The sequence below is a fragment of the Pezoporus wallicus genome, unplaced genomic scaffold (genome assembly GCF_028554395.1).
Source record: "Pezoporus wallicus isolate ANWC-B61680 ecotype Strahan unplaced genomic scaffold, APGP_CSIRO_Pwel_v1 contig_10389, whole genome shotgun sequence".
Lineage (NCBI taxonomy): Eukaryota > Metazoa > Chordata > Aves > Psittaciformes > Psittacidae > Pezoporus > Pezoporus wallicus.
Window position 1 is genome coordinate 972,286 of NW_026637666.1, and position 9,980 is coordinate 982,265.

The following is a 9,980-nucleotide window of genomic DNA, read 5'->3' on the forward strand; positions in this document are numbered from 1 at the left end:
ATGATATCATACCTCTAATACACCACTGCTATTGCTCAGCCTGACATTTAGTTTACCAAATAAAAGTAACAGAAAATTATTAGGACCAATCAGGCAGCTACTTTGCAAAATTTTTTCTAACAAAAGGAAAATGCAGTTCAAATAAATACATACATAAACATGAACTGAAAGCTCTTCTACCGTGGGTTTAAAAAAAAAAACAAAAAAAAAAACCCAGATGTATTTCATTTTTATTAAATGAATTAAGTATTCTTATGTGTAAGGCTTCTAAATGACAGTGTTTTACAGGTGGCCTTTATAAAGTTTTTCTTAAAAGGTATGAAATTGGTGTAGTACTGGCTTTAAGCAGCACTTTAGTCTGCGTTCCAGTTTTCAAATGTTACCTTCCACTTTGAAAAGCAGATTTTAGTTAAAAAAAAAAAAAAAAATCAACGTGGCAAAAGTTGTAAACTCAGGCTCATTTATAGTAACTCATAAGAGTATAAATAAACATCTGAAAGCCACAAACACCATTAGCCAAACATATGTAAATGCATAAATAAAACCTTTTTAGAAGGTGTTTTATAATGAAGAAAAACTTGAAGAAACTGGTTAAAACAGTTTAAAAGTTGAGTTCTTCCTGCTCTTTGCACATTATTCAGATGTGTCAATTTGCATTTTTATGCTTTAGAAAATGGTGTGGCCATCTTTAAATTTTATTGAAACCAAACTATCTTAATTCTGTATGTCTACAAAAAGAATTTACTGTTAATATCACACACCAGAATCTAATGTGGTGTTATTCTCCCATTACTACAGCAAAAGGAAAGAAAATAGTCTACAGCTGAACGAAGTGGTAACTCCAATATGGCAGTTTCCATAGCAGTGTTGCCTCTTAAAGTACAAATTTTTAGAGACACAACAAAGAGATGCTGGTTAAATTATAATAAAATTAGACAAAGTTTCCATTTATTAGGAAAGAATTGGGAGTGGGGAGCCAAGTATAAATATGTAAAATATGAAAGTATTAAGACAACAAAAAACTACTTTATAACACCCTCTGGCTTCAGAACTAAACATATTTTCAGCTGTTTGTATTTGGGATATAGATTTTCAGTTGAGAGAGTGGGGGGGGGGGAAGATACTTCTCTGCTTTCTGCAGTTTAATCAGAAACACCCAGTAACAGATGCTGTTAGAGATCAGACACCAGACTGTATGGACCTTAGGCTAATCTAACTTGTTTTTACTTCTGTCAGGGGCTAGATAAAACAGCCTATCACATCAATATTTATATGGCAAAAACGTGGAAGTCTGATTTAAAAAGGAATCATCAAGTCCACCAACCTGTCCTACGTGTAAAATAGAGCTAAACAAACACTGAGGCTATGATCTTTGAAACACAAAGAGGTAAGAGGAGTTCTTCATATCTTCATCTACATTTCCTGGTTACAAAGCCATCTGAATGATACAGCAGTGAATACCTCTTGTGTGAAATATCACACAAGCACAATCTAGTAAGATATCAGCAGTGACATTACCAAAGCTTTTCAGCTATTCCTTTATAAGCTCTCAAAAAGCACAGTATTCTGCTGGTGATGCAGCCTCTTGATTAAAGTACACAAAGCAGCTGTTTATCCTCTCACAGTAACCAGCAGGTGAACCCAGTTCAATATTTATCACAGGCTTTCACAGATCACTGCTAACCAAGCAAACGTTTTAATTAAGCTGGAACTTGCTTCAAAGAGCTCATTCAAAATGTCAGTCAGCAGAAAAAGGATCAGATACGGTGTCAGGTGAGAGCATGTAATACAAATCCACAACTTTCTTCATCCCATCGTGGTAAATTAACCTATTCTGAAGTCCAGACCCTGATTGTAACAGGCTGCCAGTCTCCTGGAATGTGTAACAGAAGTCACTCAAACTCCATTGTGAAGGTTGTAAGCAATATGTTAAACTGCAATGGGCTAGCACATTAAGACAGATTCTTTTCACAGCTGTTTTTTGATACCCCAAGTGTTTGTTACACTACTCTCCATTTACTGTTTACTTTTTTACTTGGTATAAATGGGGATTCCTTAACCCAGCTGCCCCAGTTTCTCAGACCGCATGCTTTGACAGAATTAATCAAGAGAGTACCTTAAGGGTATAATTTCCCATCTAAACTCACACTAGAACTGCCCTCTTTTGCAAGGATTAACAGCAGAAGGACAAAAACGGATTCCCAGGCTCTGGACTGAAAGCAGCTAAAAACAGTTGCCTCAGGCAGAAGATCCTCACCCACTGGGCTCTACAAGTGTTCATCTGATGCAGCAGCACTGGAAGTGCCTCTCATGCTCTTACAACCAACCCATTCTCTCTCTTGGGCTATAAGAAAGGGCCTGACAAGAAATTAAATTTGCTTTAAGCACAGGATTGACTACAGTAAAACATAAGCTATACAAATCAGGATTATTTCGTTAAGAAAATATTTTTATTGCGTTATTGTATCATCCTAAATATATAGTCCATTATGGTAAGTGCTGAACATCACCTCAGCTAACTTTGTTTCATAAGCTACACTAGAAAACTAACCTACCAGCCTATGCTGTGATGTTCTTCATGTCTTAATGTAGTTAAGCCACAGAACTACTAACAATAAATAGGGCCTTACTTTCTGCAGTTGTTTTCTTGACAATTGCTTCAGCTCTCAGTCTGCTGAGGTTCACTTCAGGTAAATAATACCTTATTATTTCATTCTTAAAAATAATTTCTTCCTTTTATTTTATGTCTTCTTAAGTTACTTCTCTCTAAAAGTACTAAACAGCACAGTATTTGAACTTTGAATAGTATACCGTACTGTTTATCTGCAAACTCAGACCCATGGAGAACACATTATAACACAAATGGGTACAGCACAGGTACTATTATAAAAATTAAGTTTTCTCAGAAAATTAGAATATGGTTCAATATTTTATAACAGTTAGTTGATCTATACTCAAAGTTTTCAGTTTACTTCACTACATGAACTTTCTAGAAGTTGTAAATAAAGTTTTCAGATACCCACACTGAAGTACCAAAGCAAATGTTTCAATAAAGGAAGAAAGGTCTCTTTATTTGAAAATCAACAGCACACTCTGCTGGCCTTTGTACTTCAAACCAGCAATTGAAGTTCAGCGGCATAAAGCATTTCAAATCCTTCTCAAAAAATCTACAGAGCTTTCCAAAACTGGCAAAATCTAATTCCCATCAAATGACCTAGAACACAGATTCACTTTTGTCAAGAAAAGATTTAACTCCCAGGGTCTTAAAGTAATACCAAAGCTTTTGGCTTCCTTTGTTTTCACAAATGTATAGTATACTGGAAAAGAGCTCTTGAAGTTAAAACACACACTGATTAAAATAGAACCTAATTTAGGACATACAAAGAGCCAAGCGTTGTTGTAAGATGTGGAAACTGAAATTACCAAACATACATAGAACCCCCTGTACTTAGAAGCCGAGCTACCTACAGATTGGTATTACCATAAAGCAACATAAAATTAAGAAATATATATTGGAGAGGGAGAATACTCTTTGCCTTTTGAAAGAAGAAAGTAATCTTCAGTACTGATGAAACAAAGACCAGACCTCATTCCTGTCTTCTATTTGTATTAAACATACAATTTCATGATATCATGGCATGCTCCTGCATTTTAATATAGACAAAAACTATCATTCTATTCTATGATTCTATTCTATGCCACAGCCTTTGATAAACACTCATAGGAACTACATTACTAATGTAATTTGGCACCTGACATCTCTCTACTGCCTCAGATTTCTTTGACTGGTTTTGCTTCAATGAACTTTTACGTAAAATCAGTGAGATTCAAATACCAAGAAATGCAGAAAATGCTTAGCAGAAAGCTGGAAAAACTAGTTTCTGCTATGGAAAGTGGACATTAAAAAAAAAAAAGAAAAAAAAAACAAACCAAAACCAACATCTATCGCAGTTAACACACAGGATTTTATTTCTTAATCATGTGCAGTATTTATTACTCTTTTTTTGTTATAATATATTGCAATGACCAGCTCAAACTTTCTCCAGCTTAAAGGCACATTTATTAATATTAAATGCTGTCTTTTATTTACTACATATGCCACAAAATAACAAATGGTAAGTTGAACAAAATCTACACTCCTGATGTCACTCAATTTCTATGGTCCCAGTTTCAAGTTCTTCCATGATATCATAGATCTACTATAAGTAGAAAAATAACAAATAGATTTACAGCTGCTTTACAATTGCTGTCACATATGGAAAGTTCACAGGCAGAATTGCTAGGCCAGATTCTGTGCTACTGGAGAGCCATGGTGTAAAAGAGTTCAATCCACTGTTTAGAAGAACAACTTTCACAGAAATAATTCACACTTTGCAAACCACACTGGTTAGACAGCACCATTAGGAGCAAAAGCCACTGCAGCTCTTGCCAGCAATAGCGACAAAGTTCACTATTACTCTAAAGCAACTTACACACTTGGAAACCTTTCCATTAGACTGTAATGAAGCCAGAGGTACAGTGTTTTCTGAAATTATATTAAAAAGCTGTATTTCATGCATAATCTCTTCACAGTAGATTTTTTTTTAAACTGCTCTTGAACTAACAGTCCTGATATAAACAATATTACTGTATTACTTACTGGTTTGGGAGAAAAAGTGGTGGGTTTTGCACTTTTCTCAGAGTGAACAATCAGCTCTCCATTTTTTCTCTGATTATAAACTTCTAAAGCATCAACAAGCTGGACTCCTTTTGCAACACAATGACGTTTTCTAACCTGTTGGGAAAAAAAATGCACTGTGTTCAAACACAGTGGGCAGAAGTATGTGCTTACACTGGCAGTCGGTGATTTTCTTTCAACTGTTTTCCACTGAGTCTGTTTCAGTAACACAGTCCATCACTAATATTTTTTAACAGTTCAACTAAATCTAAGCCACACAACAGTTTGGGAAAAGCTATAAAGTCTTAATTAAAAAACTCAGTAACAATAACAACAACAAAATCTGTAATTACGGCTGAGCTTTTCTTCTTTAATTCCCCACTGTAACAAAACTGATAGGAATTACAATACTAGATTGATATAAGCAGAACTTTCATAACTAAAAGGACAAATAAAACCAAGCCATACTGATCTGAAAACCTAAACAAAAGCAACCATCTGAGCAATACTCCAGAGCAACATAAAAGCTGTTTACAGTGCAAGTACTAAGTCATGAGACTGGCACAGGTGAAAACATGACAGAAATGTTGCACTCTACATAGCAGGCCAGAGATAGCTGCATTTGACAGGATAAAATAAACCAGAACTTGAATATATTCACAGCATTATTTGAGTTTCTAATATGTATTTGCAAGGGCACTTTCAACTCTAGAATCTCATGCTTTGACTCAATAGTGTGGATCAACTGCATATAAATAAGTTTTGGGACTATTAAGTGTTTAAATACACAAAACATAATTTAGGACATGGTATTATGAACAATTTTGAGCAACAATGGACTCCTTTGTAACAAGTGACAATACAAATGAAAAAAGCTGTCAGTCGAAACTGTGACTCAACTATTCTCTAAGCCCTTCTCTGAAATGTTGATTGTTATTTGACAGCTTTGTTGAGCTACGCCTGGATTATTTTATTGCAAATAAACTTTGCTCACCTGCTGCTCAGTTTCTAAAGGACGAATCCTTTTTCTGTCTACTTGAAAATCATCGTTCTCATTGTCACGTAGCGATAACCTTTTTTTGGCAGACAATTTTGAAGCTAGTGTTTCATTTTCCTTACATTCTGTAATGTAAATTAAAGGCATGTTCAATCCTAGGAACGCATTAAATAAGAGAGCACTATTTTAAAAATGGAATTTACTATAAATACACGACATAGGAGATAGCATTAGACATTCCTAGACACATTAACCATCATTCCACTTAGATTTCCACACAGGGCAGAATCATGTAGTAATCTGCTATTATGACAGTAAAAAAAGTCCCTGACTTGAAAGAAAAAAAACTTGACATCACTGGCTCCATATTTGACTTCCAGGACAGATTTTTAGCAGCCTGGGTATGAAGTTACCTGTGTTTGTTAGAGGGCTTCCAGGTTTTACAGAACTTCCCGTTTCACAATTAGCAATAGAAGAAGCACCATGATTCACACTCGTTGCCACCTCATTGCTCTTACAGTGGGAGTGACACGTGCAGCGACACAGCAGTGAGGTCTCTGGCTTTCTGTCTTCCTTTTCACATGACGATGTAAGCAGTGGTTTCTCTAAAGGACACAGTCATTTGTCTTCCATTGAACACTATTCAAGACTATACATGAGAAAAAGACTTTCAAAACAGTCAAGATGACAGCTTTTCTTTAGGTACCAGTTTTAAACTTTGTGTCTACAAAGTCTGAACAAGCATTCATAACCCTTCGACAAACTGCAGTGCAAAGAACTGTAACAACTTGCAAAAATGAAAAACACCCCTCTCTTACAATTCAGTCTGCATAACTACAATACATAATTATATTCTTTCAAAGTTCCGACAGCCATATAATTCCCTTATGATACCATACTGAAATCCATACTGGCCATTTCCGGTTTATGTTGCCAATAAGGCAATATATATATATAATGGTGGACAAAGACCTGCTTAGATTCCTGAAAACCAGTAATTTTTAAAGGCTGAAAACCAACAAAACTATTATCTTTTGGCAATAAAAATTGGGCAAAGGGATACCAAGATAACTTACCATACTGAGACTGCTGCCATGATAATGCAGAACAAAGTAATGCCAAGCTTTTCCCACTTCCTGTAGGGCTCTCCAACAAACAGTGTTGCCTGTTATTTAAACCCTTAATAATCTTTAAGAAGAGTAACAAGAACAAAACCAGAATTAATAGAAAACCAAACAAAGCAGAGGTCTTTAGCCAAGCTAGAAATTACTTCTAAAAATAGATCAGGACACCTGCTGTCTTGTAAAAAAAAACAAATAATAAATGAAAATCAGAAACACATCACCACCCCTCATCACCCTTAATAGTAACAACAGGTCAGGTAGCCTTAGATGTATTTCTCCCGAGAGGAACATGTTATGCTTGGGGGTTCACTTACAGAGGACACTGAAATACTTAGCTGTCAACGGGAATACCTAATGGGACTGGCTCCCTTCCTTTAGCCTTACAGAACCAGACCATTGAAAACATCTGTCAGGCAACCAAACCAATTGTCCCACAGGGAAAACCCAAACCCATTGTCCCACACTTTAAAAATGGTTAAAACTATTTTAAAATATTTAAATGTAAGGTGTAATAATTCATTTTTTAAAAAATGGCAAAAAGCAAAATCTCAGTGAAATAATATGATCTCTTTAAGGGAGATGTTTTACTAAATCATTCGCTCCTTATATGGAAGGAATTTGCAAACTTATATAAAATACCTATTACAGTATATTTAATTAAACAGTCATATGTAACTCATAACTTCTTAGCACAAATATTCACAAATCCAAAAAGTATCCAATCCAAACTTCCCCTTGTCACGGGCCAGATACCATTGTACAGCACAAAGAACAGTAAATTACATTACAAATTCAATTCTCAAGATACTGGAGGCTCTGAATTTCATGTGTTTGTTTTCTAAATGCTGGTAGATATTGGAAAACATAAACTATTAGTTTAGCCAATGTTAATCTAACTTCTACTTACAGCATTCATCATAGCAAGTTGCGAAGGGTAAGCCTTGCAAGGGAACATGATCTTCACCCCCCCAATAGTATATTCTGACACATCAGAGGACATTGCCACTTTTTCATTCAGTTTATTTCAGGTTTATAACTGCAATAAAAAAAATAGTATTAACAAATCAACACTAACAACCAGGCAAAGCCTGAAACAACATATGGCACAAAAAAGAACCAACCAAACAAGCAGAAACTGCTAACCTGGTAAGGGGGCTGAGCAGTTCAGGATATTACCAGAACTGGCATACAAGGACTCATACTACACACTGTCAGTTCAGACGCACTCCTTGTTATGCACGAGAGCAACTTGCCACCATCCGATGAGTAACACCAGCAATTTAAATAAAAGCATGATCCACTGTGCACATCCTTTCAGATTCTCAGACTGTATACTGTTGGGATAAGAAGCCAAATCTTTGGGGGAAAAGTACCTTGAGATATTTAATAACTGAAAGTAGCTAACTTTTCAATTAAGCAGGTCTATTAGCTTGAACTCCAACATATTGCAACTACAAAGATACACCTGACAACAGTATCTTGAACTGTTCATTTTAGAGCACTGAGAAATTAAACCTGCACACTGGACTTGAAAAAATGACATGTTTAAAAACCAAGTTTTCTTCCACAAATAATACAACCATTATTCAGGGGAAAATGAGGTGTCATTGACTTTGCTATTCTCTGAGCACTATCCAGCATTTCTCTCTGGATAACAGAATAAAGCCAGTTTCCTTATTACCCTAAAACCTTGTAATTACTGAATTAAAAATACTGAAAAGGCACAGATGGCTTTAAAAAACGAATACTTTTTTAAAATAACACAGATTTTTTCTTACAGGTTTTCAGCATCTACAACATAAAAGACAGATTTTAAAATGGCAGATTCCCTGCGATAAATTGTCTCACTAACCTGTGTCCTCATCTCACTTCTAATGAGTAAACACATGCAGCAAATACCAGTGTACGGCATGAGTCAGCTTCATCATCTCAACAGGCAAAAGAAATCCTCTCAGCAAAAAGAGGCTGCTAACACGAGTTCATACCCTACCCTTCCTTCCAAAAAATGTAACTGCACCCAGCAAAAGGCTTTCCCCCCCCGTCACACAGGGGGAGGGTGAGGAAGGGTGTACGCTTGAAGGAGCACTACTTCGAATTGAGCTTTGCCCGAGAAAAAAGCAAGCCCCCGTCGGGGCGGTGAGAACGCTTCAACACCGAAGCGGGCAGGAAGCGGCGGCGGTCCGAGACCCCAGGAACGCGGAGCGGAGGGACCTTCTGTCCCCGGCCTGCGCCTTTGGGTGCACCGGACTCACCCCCCCCCTCAGGGGAACCCCGCCACCGCCTTGACCCTACTCTAGATCCAGCTCTGGGGAGGATTTTTCTGCCTCTCTGCGGCTGAGGGGAGGGAGCGCTGAGGAGCTGCTGTCATCCTCTGGTGCGTGGGGCGCCCCAGCCTACACAGAAGCACCTGAGCAGGTCCTTCATCTTGTTTAAGAGGTAAAGGCCCCCAGAGAGCCGGTTCCCCCCCGTCCCACGGGAGCCCGGCCTCCTCAGAGCCGCCCCGCACGGCCGCTCACCTCAGGCGACAGCGACCCCGACCCCTTCCCCGTCCGTCCTTCCCGCCTCCACCCCGGCGCCAATCAGCTGACAGGAAAGAGCCCTGCGCCGCCAATCAGCAAATCGCAGACTGAGCCGCTCCCGCCTTCCGCCTGTGCGCTGTGAGAACCAATCACGGAAGTCCTTATTGGCTTCGGGTTGTAGTCGTTGCTGGGCAACCACGCTTTCACCGGGGGGGGAGCTGTATCGCGACACAGCCCTTCGTTATCACAAAGCATTGCTTTGTAAGGTCAGCGGGCTTTCAACATCGCCCCCCGCACGGACACCCGCGGGGGAACGGCCTCTGCCGGCCCCGGGGTCAGGGCACCCCATACAGGTAAGTCCCTTGGGAATTAAGCCGTAAGCCAGTTTGTTTTGTTTTTTTTTTTATTTAAATACCACTACAGCATATAAAAGTCACGCTTAAGAGAAAGAAAACAAACCCCCAAACCATACATTTAGGTTATTTACATACTTTACAGCAAGATGACAAGGATATCCTTGGTAGCCAGATGGTGCTAGCGGGTGGTTACATCCTGGAATGCAGCCCCAATCTGGTGTGAGCCTTCCTAAGTCACCATCCAACATGGGCCGAAGACAAGCTCTGAAAGGCTCTGTCAAGGCCACACTGAAGAATCAGGCAATTATTTCTGGAATATAAACTGGT

The 9,980-nt window shown here is 38.3% G+C and overlaps 1 protein-coding gene across 4 annotated transcripts in view; it reads right to left on the bottom strand.

Moving 5' to 3' along the window:
• The window catches only part of BRIP1 (BRCA1 interacting helicase 1), a 114,619-nt gene extending 105,132 nt beyond the window's left edge, over nt 1-9,487 (bottom strand). Inside the window, exons 1-6 of one of the 4 annotated variants that reach the window (XM_057407113.1) lie at nt 9,295-9,487; nt 7,686-7,814; nt 6,731-6,842; nt 6,068-6,259; nt 5,652-5,779; nt 4,640-4,774 (exon numbers count right to left, since the gene is read on the bottom strand). In XM_057407113.1, the coding sequence (XP_057263096.1) occupies nt 4,640-4,774; nt 5,652-5,779; nt 6,068-6,259; nt 6,731-6,842; nt 7,686-7,778 (660 nt within the window). In that variant the 5' untranslated portion in view covers nt 7,779-7,814; nt 9,295-9,487. Of the gene's footprint in view, nt 1-4,639; nt 4,775-5,651; nt 5,780-6,067; nt 6,260-6,730; nt 6,843-7,685; nt 7,815-8,630; nt 8,730-9,294 lie in introns of those variants that run through there. The other 3 variants (XM_057407114.1, XM_057407115.1, XM_057407116.1) reach the window with 3 other exon arrangements.
• Nucleotides 9,488-9,980: the final 493 nt, after the last annotated feature.